Source organism: Octopus bimaculoides, chromosome 1, assembly GCF_001194135.2.
Source record: "Octopus bimaculoides isolate UCB-OBI-ISO-001 chromosome 1, ASM119413v2, whole genome shotgun sequence".
Classification (NCBI taxonomy): domain Eukaryota; kingdom Metazoa; phylum Mollusca; class Cephalopoda; order Octopoda; family Octopodidae; genus Octopus; species Octopus bimaculoides.
In genome coordinates this window covers 33,165,840-33,180,043 of record NC_068981.1, presented here as the reverse complement: position 1 = coordinate 33,180,043, position 14,204 = coordinate 33,165,840, and the positions used below count along the sequence as shown (strand labels likewise).

Genomic DNA, 14,204 nt, shown 5'->3' with positions numbered 1-14,204 from the left:
TGAACAAGCTTACTTATTATCAAAGACATTCCAGCAACGATCATGCTTGGATGGTGCTTTTAATGTTCCACTGGCACAGGTGCCAGTCAGGCAATGCTGTCACTGGCCACGTCAGCAAATTTGATTTTGATTGTGATTCATATTTTCATTTTATGCTCAACTACAAACATCCTTAATTCTTTTATAAAAAATCTTTCTGATTGTTCCATTTGTGGCTTCTGATTGTTCCATTTGTGGCACTTCTTTCACAACTCAAAAAACTATTTAAGTTTTTGGAGGCTTCAGATTTCCAAGCAACTCAACTTCTATCCCTCTATAGTTCTAGTAACGAAGACTTATACTTACATTGAGAAAATAGCTTTCCCATCATATTCTTTATCTTTTTCACAACTTGCTACAGCAGTCATATTATCTCCAACATGATATGGTAAAAGATGAATGCCTGGAATTTCAAAAGAGTTCACGTGTTCAGATTAAGTACATTGTTTCTGTGAGAAATAACATAACATATAAATGTCCAAGGTAGACGACCGAGTTGTAACAGTGTGAAAATTTAGAGTTATTTCCCTTTATGTGCTTGACCCTTCTTATACTTAATGGCTCTTATTCTCTCTATCTATCTATCTATACACGCGCGCGCGCACGTACGCACACACACACACACACACACACACACACACACACACACACACACACACACACACACACACACACATTGGTTAATCTCTTACTTTCTGTATACATCTGTCATTTAGCTTCTCATCTAGCTACTTGATATAGTTCTTTGCATGCTTCTTTCTTCCAATCTTAACAAGCCTTTCTCTTCACTTTTATGGCTCTATTTCAACACTAAGTTACTATCTCGTTGGGGCTTTACTCCATTTACAAATTGTGGTCGTAGTCCTCAACAGGTTATCCCCTAGGAACTCATATTGTCTTACATGTCACAAATATCCATCTTCTCCTCCATTTTGCCAAATACTTCAAGTAGAACTTCTCTAAATTTCTGACTCTTCAATGGATCTTTCTGTAGCTTCCTTTTTCAAACTGCTTTGTGTCTCTGAGTCTAGCTCTTGGAGAGGATAAACACTACCCAGTTGTGCTTCTCTTGGTTAATAAGGGGATTAGGTGACTGATTGGCTTCCTGAAGTTTGTGTTGCAAATTGTCAGAAGCTCTAGAAACCTTGTTCCTTAAACTAAAGCCATAACCTACATGCACACCATGGAATTCACCAAGGTATTCTCCAGTATGCCTACTGAAATTATCAACCACCGTGTTATTAATTACTGAGATAGTCTGTATGAGGCCTCAGAATCAGCCATTTCGTTCAACTTCTTACCCAAGATGCAGAACATTTGCAGAGATAAATGTCACAGTCATATTATCCTAGACAAACTAAAACTTAATCATCCTATTACACACTCTGACTATGTTAGCTACTTTAGAATATAGATGTAAATGATCATAAAAAAATATCTAAAGATCAAGTTGACAGTCTTGAAAATTACAAACTAATTAAAAAAAAAATTCAACTTATCTCAATCATTTAGACATTTCTTCTAACCATTTTGTTTTAGTTGATTTGGGTCATTTTTCATGATTCTTATACTTGTACCAAGGAACCATATGTCATAGAAGTTAAAGGAACATTTGACAAATAAGACATAAAATGAACATCATGGATGCTTTGCTCAATGTAGAAACTGCAGGAACTAATCAAAAGTATTGCAAGCTGTTCTTCTGAATCCATTACACATAGGAAACTCTTTGTATCATCAGTAGGTATCTCAGGATCACAAGCGTTTTGCCCTTTAGCCTGTATACTTTGCCTGAGTGGGGCAGTGAGGACTGAATTAGTCTCCACTTGTTATCTTCTGTTTTTTCAGTGGGTAAACATCTTTCATATCTTTCAGTTTCCCAATTTCTTGAAGAACACTTATGAAAATAAGAAGAATTACTTTCTGATATGCTAAGAAAATGCATTATTAAAATAGTTGTTCCAAGTAGAATTCTTGCCAACCATTGTTACCTACCCATTTTTGCTAAATTTTGCAGCTCATTTTCCTGACAAGTGTTTGGAACGCACAAACCAAATGACAGTGATGTAGGTAGAGCCATTAAATTTCCCTAGAAATAGAAAATAATTACATAAAGCATAAATAGCTTAGATATATTATTAAACACTTTCTCTTGAAATACACTGACTATGTTCTGATTAAATTTGAAAATAATGAATAAATCTAATAAAATAATGTTGTCTTTGTTAAGCTGATGTTTGGAACTTAAAATAGCATGGAATTTTGATGAAAGGTTTTAATGTAGATCACTTTAAATCAGAAGTTTATATCACAGACCCATGAGAATTCTCATGCAAGCTGGAATCAAAAGTGTTACAAATTCTTCCTTTTTCCCCACTCCTTATTACAGAACATTCTTAGCAACAACGCAATTTACTTCGCTTTGAAGATTGTGTCAAATTCTTTAACAATGAGAAACTAATAGAAGCTGATGACTAAAACAACATAAAGAATTAAAGGACTTAACATCATCATCATCATCATCATCATCATCATTTAACGTCTGCTTTCCATGCTGGCATGCGTTGGATGGTTTGACATGGAGCTGGCTAGCAGGGAGCTATCCAGACTCCAACAGTCTGTTATCAATATATTTATAATCAATACTTTCCAGATCTTTTCTTTAGTAGCAAAATATAATGTCACATTTTTACACATGTTATTGATATTATTAATATGACATAAATATCTATTTATTTCATGCAGTTTGCTTGATCTTGTCTGATTAGAAATATCCATTCTCTTGAATTCAATTTGGGATAAATATAAAAGTTGTGACACTTACGCTTTTAAAAGTGAATCAAATAAAACTAAGCTTCAAATCAAGTTAATACACTAAGTTTGTCAATAGTTTACTACTGACACTATAATACAATAAAATATGGTTTCAAATTTTGGCACTAGGCCAGCAAGTTTGAAGGAGGTGGGCAAATCAATTACATCGACTCCAGTATTCAAATGGTACTTTATATTATATACTCTGAAAGTATGAAAAGCAAAATCGACCTCAGTGACATTTTTGAACTCAGAATGTAATGAGCTAGAAGAATACTGCTAAGCATTTCATTCAAAGTTCCAATGATTCTGCAAGCTTGTTGCCTTATAACATAATACTATAACATATTCTACATTATATAATTTGTGAAGGTGACAGCTTGCAGAATCATTCTCACAATACACAAAATGCTTAACAGCATTTCTTGTGGCTCTTTATGTTTTGAGTTCAAATCCTGCCAAAGGTGACTTTGCCTTTCATTTTTTTAGGGATTGATAAAACAAGTACCAGTCAAGTACTAAGGTCTGTATAATCAACTACCTCCTCCCCACAAATTTCAGGTCTTGTGCCTTATAATATAAGGGATTACCACAAAAGTAAATCAAACTGAATCATAACAAATATGAATTTAATTTTGTTCTTCCATACCATTGAAGCAGAACGTGGGAGAAAGCTGACTTGGCAGTATTTTGGAGTAAAAGGCCGATACTTTTCAGATATAATTACATCAGCTTTCTTGCATTCGTCAAAAGATCCTGGGAATTTTAAATCTCCCAACATTATTCCACTGGAGATTTTTCCATATGCGTCAATCACTGAATGAAATCAAGAGTAATTAGAAATTATTGTAATACGTTAGTAAAATATAACATTCAGCAGTTAACATATGATGCACTAAGATTAAAATACATTTTAATTTATGAATGATGCAATCATAATGCTTATATTTCTCCAGAATTGTAACACAGTAATAAACAGTTATAATGGTAATTGTATTGAAGTTGTAGAGTTGTATTTGTTTAGCAAGAAATTTTATCTGAGATCATGTCTTAAGTTGTTGTTCGTGTTTATTCCAGATCAAATTTATCAAGCAGACTTATGATCAAGCAAACTTATGATCAGAGGTGAGAGTTTGAAGTACCCATGTTTATTTAAAATAGTGACGTTGGATTCGAGGGAGGAGATTTAATTGCAAATTCTAGATGGGTGAGTAGCCATGTAGAGGCTCATCATGTGTTAGATTAATACTGATAGTAATTTTCAAGTTATACAATGGGTGGAGGTTGGAACAATCCACAGAGGATCTGCAATGGCGTTTATGAGGCTCACAGATCTGGAGAACAGGCTTCAAAGAAACAATAATGTGTAGACAGTCAATATCAAGCTGAGTACCAGTCGCGAGTGATGGCACTCTGTTGAGCCAGGCACTGCTGTGGAGCTGGAAGGCTGAGCAGAAACATGCCAGATGATGTTGATCAAATCAGCACACAAGCCCATCCACACAGGGCAGAGGAGGACGGATGTCCACATCGGAGGCCTAGCTGACTCCATGTGTGATCAGGGAGGATGAGGTGGCTTCCAGGTCACAATAGTTCAATTGTTGAGAAGACATGACAAGAGCTCACCAATGAGAGAAATGCCAGCAGGATCAGTCAGACCAGAGACCAAAGGCCAAAACTGCTGTATTTGACAAGTAAGGTACACTGTTGCTATCTGGTGTCATCAAACTAAACACTGCATATCATCTCAGCAGCTTGTTGAATACAAGTGTCAAGATCTGTGAGGAGAGATGTGTGGCTGTAGCATGGATCACTGCAGAGGGTATACAATAGCTTCAACATAGTGAAGCATTGCATTTTGTCTGCTAGCACCATGAAACAGACTGACAAGCCTTTTAGACATTACTTGTTGCTTAATGTTTTATTCACAAAAACATTTAAAAATACACACATTATCTCCCTTTATATATATGTATACACACACATTATCTCCCTCTATATATATATATAGGTGAGAAAATTGGTATGTGAAAGCACGTGGCTGGATGTATAAAAGATAAACAAGAGTGAAAAAACTACAGAAGGCTTATGTTACATGGTTAAAGTATATATTTAAATTATGTCTGAAAAATGTTATAAAATTTTTTTGGTATATAAACATTGTATTTGGAGAAATAACCGGTTTCGTGTTGTCTTTTCAAATTTCTCTACTTCATGGTAACATGTCTTCGCTCCCATATATATATATATATATATATATATATATATATATATATATATATATATATATATAAGGTAAGCAGAATTAGCAGTTGGAATAACCATCTAAGGGATAATATCTGTTTTTACTATTGGTATCTTTTACCTATGCTATCCCTGGGCATGGATATGCAAGCACACTATGCTCATAGGGTGCAGGTAAAAACTGAATAAACAAAAGTTTATCAGGAATCAAATTTAAATAAGCAGAAAAATGGAGAAAACTTTTGATCAACAGACAAACAAACAAATTGACCAACATTGGTTAATTATCATTTAATATAAAACAAAACATAACATTTCTTACGGCCGTTTTGGCTGCAGATGTCAATTAGTGCTTACAAAGAAAATTCCGAAAATAATATTCGCCAGCTTCATCATATATATCTAGATATATATGTCTAGACATATTGGCAATTCCTATTTTACTTTAGCACTAGTTTTATCCTACAATTATGTATGTACCCTGGTACTTCTACATAAAGGGATAACCAATAAAATTTTTTCTCTTGCTCATTTGCTAGTTCACTCTTTTGTCTTTTGACTCCAACCTTCACACTGCAAAATGGTATGGTTCCAATATATTGAACCTTCTGGCCTTGTCTCGAGGCTCTGTTCTTTTCCTTTTCCCTTCATTTATTTTATTTTATATATTTGTATTCACTTTGATGAAGCTCCATGTACTAGACCGAATGTGCTATAAAGATGGCGAATATTATTTTCAGAATTTTCTTTGTAAGTGTCGATTGACATTGGCAGCCGAAATGGCTGTAAGAAATGTTATGCAATTGTTATGTTATGTTTTGTAATAAATAATAATTAACCAATGCTGGTCAATTTGTTTGTTGATCAAAAGTTTTCTCCATTTTCTGCTTATTTAAACCTATATATATATATACATATACATACTTATGTCATTTTGTTCCACACTGAACACAGGAACTGTTTTGGCTAGAAACTAGAGCAGTAACTTTGTAATATAGTTAATATCACTACCACTGCTACTACTGTCACTATCACTATCATCACCGTCATCAGCAACAGCAAGATGAATTGGAGGACTTTGAATTACATGGCCTCTTCTCTATCCTAGATATCATTAATAAATGCATAAAGCAGTGAGCTAACAGTATTGTTAGCATGCTGGACTAAACGTTCAGTGACATTTCTTTTGTCTTTATGTTCCAAGTTCAAATTCCAGCTCGGACAACTTTGCCTTTCATCCTTTCAGGGTCGATGAAATAAGTACCATTTGAACACTAGGGTGGATATAATTGATTAGCCCCTCCTGCCAAAGTTTCAGACCTTGTACCCATAGTAGAAAGGATTATTAATAAATGCATATGAACCCAGATATCTAGACTATTACAAAGATGATGTCTCTTATAATATAAATGGTCACAGCATGAATAAGTTTAGAATGGACCCAATAGACATATTTAAGGTGCTTAACCTGAGAATTGCTTTATTCAGCATGACAATTGTTTCAACCCACCCTGTACTGTCCCTTAGGGGTAGGATATTGTGTATCTAGTTATCTAGTTATGTTGCATCAATCAGTGCAGGCTGTGTCACTTCAGGTGCTTGGTGTAAAAAACGAAAAAGATGTCCCACTGGATATGGTGAGTTATCCTTGGTATGCATATATAGGCACAGACAGTGCCCCTAACTGGCCCCCATTCTGGTGGCACGTAAAAGGCATCATCTGAACGTGGTCGATGCCAGTGTCCCCTGACTAGCTCCCTGTGCCAGTGGCACATGAAAAGCACCATGCCTGACTAGCTCCCATGCTGGTGGTATGTAAAAAGCACTATCTGGACGTGATCAATGCTAGTACCCCATGACTGGCCCCCATGCCAGTGGCACATAAAAAGCACCATCTGAAGTGGCACCAACACAGGCAAGGTCAGTTTTGGCAAGGTTTCTACTGCTGGGTGCCCTTCCAAATACCAACCAGTTTACAGTGTGGACTGGATGCTTTTTAAGTGGCACCTGCACTGACAGGGTCACCAAGCAGCTAGTAAGACAAAAATCTTTTGCGGGAGGAGGGGGCATTGGAGGAGGTGATATTGTGTCTGATGATGAAAGGTTATAGTGAGACAGAGAGACAGAAACAAGTGTCTTGCTGTAGAGGAGGTACAAGATTACCTGGCCAAAAAGAGAAAGAGAGAGAGAGAGAGAGAGAGAGAGAGAGAGAAAAAGATCAGGAATGAGGACAGAAACGGATGTGCTTCTACAAAGGAGTACAAGATTACCCAACCTGAGGTAAGTGCAGGAGAAGGAGAGAGAGAGTGGGAGACATCAGGATAGAGATGGTGGCAAAGTGCCAGGCATACTCACAAGGGACAGGTATCAGAATATAAATGGGTCAAGTAAAAGCAGAGAGAGATATATATTGTGGCATGTGCCAGGACATACCCTTGAGGTTCGAAAGTCATAATATAAGTGGCAGGATATTGCCAAAGAAGCGTGATTAGAGAGTGAGGAGGGGAAGTGAGTGGTGCAAACCAGGGTATATAGAGTGTGGTGGGAGGTGCGCTACTGGATAGCAATGATACAGAGAAACGGGGCCATGAAGACAGGATTGGGGAGTGAGAGGTAGGCATAGTGCATGATGGAGAAAATGTGAGGAAGAGAAGAGTTGTAGAGATGCAGATTGGTTTATTAGGGTAGGGTGTGTGAAAATATTTCTTGTTACGTGTGGGTGGAACTTACAGATCAGGGGCTAGTGGATGGCAATGATACAGTGAGACAGGGCCAAGAGGACAAGAGTGGGGAGTGGGAAGTAAGCATAGTTCATGAAGTGGAAATGTGAGGAAGAGATGTAGAGATGTAGTTTGGTTTGTTGGGATAGGGTACGTGAGTTTTCTTATGTGTGCGTGGGACACACAGTGCTTATAGAACTCAGTTTTGCTGATGTGGGCAGGTCTTCTCAAGAACCTCATATCACCGGACATCTCAGTCCATTGTCATTTTCTCCATGAGGCTCAAAATCCTGAGATTGGTCCATATATATATATATATATATATATATGGACATCGGTGGCTATTTTTTCTTCCTCCGTTTTTCCCTTCTTTGAACTTTCCTTGTTTCCGACGAAGAGCTCCGCTCGAAACGTCATACTCTCTCTCTTTCCTTTCCCGAGCGTCTAGTAACACTATCTGTATCACGTCCTCACGTTGTTTTTTGTTATTGTTTTTTGTCTTTTTCCTTTTTTTTGAACTTATATATATACATATATATACACACATCGTCAGTAAATCATAAATCCAAAAGAGAGTGTCTATGTGTGTGTGTGTGTGTGCGTGCATGTGTGTGCTACTATCTCTTTGCCTTTGCATCATGTGATAGTTGTAAATGAGTGCCACTGTCATGCAAATATGATAGCATAACTTGGCATTAGGTGAGGGTTGATAAGAGAAGGAGCATTCAACTTTAGAAAATCCACCTCAGCAAATTCCATCCAACCCATGGAAGCATGGAAAAGCATGTTCAAATTTGATGAGGAAGTCTGCTTTCTTATCCTTATGTTTATATATATATAGGCACAAGAATGACCGTGTGGTAAGAAGCTTGCATCCCAATCACATGGTTCCAGGTTCAGTCTCACTGCGTGGCACCTACTGCATGGCACCTTAGGCAAGTGTCTTCTACTATAGTCTCAGGCCGACCAAAGTCTTGTGAGTGGATTTGCTAGACAGAGACTGAAAGAAGCCTGTCATATATATACGAATGTATTTGTATGGCTGTGTTTGCTCTCACCCCCCACCCACCCCACCATCGCTTGACAGTCGATGTTGGTGTGTTTATGTCCTTGTAACTTAGTGGTTCAGCAAAAGAGACCGATAAAATAAGTACTACTCTTACAAAGAATAAGTACTGGGGTCGATTTGTTCAACTAAAGGCGGTGCTCCAGCATGGCCACAGTCAAATGACTGAAACAAATAAAAGAATATATATATAGAGAGATTTATAATAATATAAAATACTTCCTCTACAGCAAGACATGTGTATCTGTCTCACTATAACCATTTCATCATCCCCTTCTCCAATGCCTCCCCCCTCTTAAAAGTTTTTGGCTTGCAAGTACTTGGTGATCCTGTCAGTACAGGTGCCACTTAAAAGCTCCCAGTCCACACTGTAAAAGTGGTTGGTGTTTGGATGGGCATCCAGCTGTAAAAACCTTGCCAAAACTGACCTCACCTGTGCTTGTGCCACATAAAAAGCACTAAGTCCACTCTGCTGAGTGGTTGGTGTTAGGAAGGGCATCCAGCTGTAAAAGTCCTGCCAAAACAGTTACAGAAGTCTGGTGCAGGATTTGGCCTGGCTGGCTCTTGTGGTACCATTCCATCCATGCTAGCATGGAAGATGAATGTTAAATGATGATGATGATGATGATGATGAAATATCCCACTACATCTATACATTTAAAGCAGTTTGCCAATGGCTCTTCAACAACAACACATCCTGATAAGCTCAGTGACTTCCTATTAACTCTAATTTTTTCAATTATATATACATATATATATGTATAAAGTAACAGAGGGTACTAAGTGGTACCAGCATTGCTAGAAATAAGAGTCAAACCGACTCACTAGCTACAAGAGCACTATCTTAATGAGCTGACAAGGGAGGTAAGCTCTCTACGGTTGCAGATATAGCCATCTCACTGGTTTTGTATAAAGAATACAATGGAGTATTAGGTAACAAACCAATTATATAACTTAACACTCATCAGAGTTAGTCAACATGGAAGTAAACATAGCAACTGCTCTCTGTTATCGGAGATGGATTAGCACAATCCGTCAGCGGTTACTGTGAAAAAGGTGGTGGAATGAAAAAGGGGCCAGCATTATCATGGATTAGGGTAAGTGGGTAGTATGTGTAGCGATGTCATATGTATAATTTTTCCTGGGGTGTAAGTATATATAGCTGTGTTCGTTGGTCTGTTTTCTTTCTGTAAAGGATAAAGTTGTGGGAGAGGGGATGGGTATGTTGGCTTGTAGTGTGTAATGTGTGTGTGGGGTCTGTGTATATGTGAGGGTATAATTTGTGTGAAGGTGTTGTGTTGGTGGGGATAGAGAGTTTATTTTGTTGGGTGTCTGCCTTATAGGGGTGTGTGCTTTGGTCAAACTCAATTTGCCAGGCCGAAAGGCATTGATGGAAGGTTGTCTGTGGAAGGTTGAGGCAGGGGTCCTGTGGTTGCAGTCATGGTGGGGTGTGCAGGTATGATAGAATGTACTTCCTTCCATGTGGGCAAGGATTAAACACCTCACCCCTGCTACTGCTATTCGGGTAAACAACTGGGCATTGGATACCTTTTAAAATTGCTCTCTTCTAAGCCAGGTATAAACTGCACTTCCCATTGCTATTGAAGTACGGTTTGCATCATTCTAGGATCTATCACTTTATATATATATATATATATATAACTAATTTAGAAGCGAACTACCACTCTACAACTCAGTCAACTCAAACCCGTTCAAATCCATGCTAGTATATGCCTCACAGCATGGATTTGGACGGGTTTTGAGTTGACTGAGTTGTAGTGGTGGTTCGCCTCTAAATTAGTTATACACACACACACACACACACACATATATATATATATATATATATATATGACAAGCTTCTTTCAGTTTCTGTCAATCAAATATACTCATAAGGCTTCTGTTAACCTGAGGCTATAGTAGAAGTCATTTGCCCAAGGTTCCATGCAGTGGTACTGAACAGGGAACCATGTTGTTGGGAAGAAAACTACATACCTCACAGCCATGCCTGCATAGAATTTCAACTTATATTAGCAAGTTATAAAATGTACGCATTATAACAAATATATTTAACACTACACCTTTTGACTTATCTCCACCACTTATAAGAAAATAAAACAAACATTAAATCAGTCATTTTTTTTTTTTATCAGAATGGAGCAAAACCATTGGTGTTGTTGGGTGATGGTGGTGTCATTATTGTTGGTGTTGTTGTTATTGTTATCGGTGTTGTTGTTGTTATAGCTGTTAGTGTTGCTATGGTTTCTTTTTCTTAAATGTGGTATGTTATGATTTAAATGGGATTCAGCTTCTATTTCTAGCTGGTCAAGAGTTCATATAGAGACTCTTTTATAGGATTGAATGTAAAGTTGTTTACTTGTGTTTTGGTGGTGTTTAAATAAAAAATGTTTTCAAAGTTACTATTCATGGAATCAAATTTATGTACAGAGTCTAAGTTGGATGTAGATAATCTGTGTGTGTTTAAAGACTAAAGATGAGTAAAAATGTATATGTGGTTAGAAGTAATACCAAATATGTAATTAACGTAGAGAAAATTAACTTACTTTCTAATGCCCATTTCTTCTTTTGAACAACAGACTTAAGCAAAAGTTCGGTATCTTCACAGCACCTCTTTGAGACATTTAAGAAGGATATAACTTTACAGATATTTGAATTCAATAAGTTCTCTGCTCTCTCAATTTGGTCCCTCCGGTCTATATTACTTGTAACTGTATCCCTGTATTTTTGGAAAGTTTCATTCTGGTAAGAAAGTGGAGACTCTTGGCCTTTCCCTATTTTTTTCCACAGGTTCCAATAATAAAATGGGTTTTCAACTTCTGCATCTATTGAAGGGGTTATGGTTATTATGAATAATAATTTAATGAAATTTAGTGACTTCATTTTGTATTTTCCATGCAGGCTTATTCAATTACTTTACATTCACAAACCTTATACCTACTTCACAAATAATGTTGCAAGTGTTTCTGAAGTCTCTAACGTTTATAATTAATATTCACTATTCTTCTCTGTTGACACCATAAAAATAATGTGAATGGATGTTGTTGTTGTTAGATGTTTTTTCAGCGTGATTAGTGATCTTTGTACTACACTTTATTTGATAATCTTTCTGCAACAATGAAGCTAATTATTCATATCAAGCACAAAAACTTAGATCTCTTGATTTTTTTACCTTTCTTCCTAATTACTTAGTCATGCTTACCTTGATTTTTATCAGTATATGTGTCCAGTATAGTATCTTGTTTGAGTTCAATACGTATGTATATATTTACATACATGACTCTGTGTGTCTATGTATACTGTTTTATTCTTCTAATACTTTCAGTTATTAAAGTGGGGATGTGCTTAAGCACTCCCTCTAAGATTGTTTTAGTCTTTCTATGAATAATATCAAACCTTCTTCTCATTTATGTAGAATACTTGGATTTATATTTATTTATTAAATGGCTTATTTACTTTTTGACAAAAAGGGACACAACTTGATATACTAGTTTACATTAATAAATAGAAACACAAGCCATCTGTGTGTGTGTGTATGTGTGTGTGTGTGTGTGTGTGTGTGTGTGTGTGTGTGTGTGTGTGTGTGTGTGTGTGTGTGTGTGTGTGTGTGTGTGTGTGTGTGTAAATCAAAGTATACCGTACTATACATTCATTACAGCTAATATCACCAATCAATTTCACATTGAATATGAGATAATCGAATAGTCATGTAAGATTATGTAATAACTATGTTCATCAGAGATTGCAGGCATAGAAAAAGATATCTATTTTTCCCATACCAGCTAACTCAAATGAGCACAGTTATAAGATAACCATCAAGTGCAATATTGGCAATATCAGCTGTAATAGATCTATAATACTGTATATCTTGATTAATATATCCACTCTACTGACAAATATACAAGTGTCTATTTTTTCTGACTTATGAATTGTTAGACAATTCTATGTATGTATGTTTGTCACCAGCACAGGTAAGAGCTCTCTGAACTTTGCCTAGGCTATTCTTATTCTAGCAGCTACACTTTCAGAGCACCCACCTCCACTACTAACTTGGTCACCTAGGTAACAGAAGCTATCAACTACTTCTAGTTTTTCACCCTGGAATGTGGCAGAAGTTGTTCCCTGCACATTTTCAGTGTTTATTGCTCCTGAGCATCTGGCACATACAAAAACTATCCTAGTTAACGTTCCTTTGATATTGCTGCACCTCTTATGTGTCCATAGCTTACACTGGGTACATCTTATAGAGTTTCTATCAACGTTTTTTCTACAGATCAAGCAGGGCCATCTACCTGAAGGGGTTTGTGGTTTGTCTGCCTTCCTACTTATTAGGACTTTGGTTTTAGTTAGGTTGACTCTAAGGCCCTTTGATTCTAATCCTTTCTTCCATACCTGAAGCTTCTCCTCTAGTTCTGACAGTGACTCAGCAATTAGAGCAAGGTCATCAGCATAGAGGAGCTTCCAGGGGCATCCTGTCTTGAATTCCTCTGTTATTGCCTGGAGGACTATGATAAATAGGAGGGGGCTGAGGACTGAACCTTGGTGGACCCCTACCTCTACCCGGAATTCTTCACTGTACTCGTTGCCAACCCTCACCTTACTGACAGCGTCCCTGTACATGGCTTGCACAGCTCTCACTAACCATTCATCTATCCCTAGTTTCCTCATTGACCACCAGATAAGGGATCGGGGGACCCTGTCAAATGCTTTCTCCATGTCAACGAAAGCCAGGTACAGAGGTTTATCCTTGGCTAGGTATTTCTCCTGAAGCTGTCTTACCAGAAATATAGCATCAGTGGTGCTTTTCCCTGGCATGAACCCAAACTGCATATCGTCTAAACCGAATCTCTCCCTAATTAATGGGCTATGACCCTCTCCGTGACCTTCATTACCTGATTCAACAACTTGATACCTCTGTAATTATTTGTATCTAAAGCATCACTTTTACCTTTGAAGCAGTTGACTATGGTGCTGCTACACCAGTCATTGGGTATGACTCCTTCTTGTATCACTTGGTTAACTATATGGATGACTATGCTTTATCTACCAAGGTACTGTCAATTCAGATAGCTGGTTCCTCTGTTGGGTTGACATTTGGCAGACTCTCTTTCTCCAATGATGATGATGATGTATGTAAATGTATGTATATGTATGTAAATGTATGTATGTATATATTCGCCATAATAGATTGGTAGCCACTATACATTCTTTATTTTCTTTCCTTGTTTCTTTCTGTGGAAGAGCGTAGGCTCAAAACGTTGAAGACTTTTTCACTTCCCGAGTGTTATACTAATACATCTGTT

General features: G+C 37.2%; 1 protein-coding gene across 1 annotated transcript in view; it reads right to left on the bottom strand.

The window, feature by feature from the left end:
- LOC106875968 (nose resistant to fluoxetine protein 6) overlaps positions 1-12,407 on the bottom strand; it is a 33,290-nt gene extending 20,883 nt beyond the window's left edge. Inside the window, exons 1-4 of the mRNA XM_014924310.2 lie at positions 11,448-12,407; positions 3,503-3,669; positions 2,035-2,128; positions 346-442 (exon numbers count right to left, since the gene is read on the bottom strand). Coding sequence (XP_014779796.1) covers positions 346-442; positions 2,035-2,128; positions 3,503-3,669; positions 11,448-11,784 — 695 coding nt within the window. The 5' untranslated portion in view covers positions 11,785-12,407. The remainder of the gene's footprint in view (positions 1-345; positions 443-2,034; positions 2,129-3,502; positions 3,670-11,447) is intronic.
- Between the last annotated feature and the right edge of the window lie 1,797 nt (positions 12,408-14,204).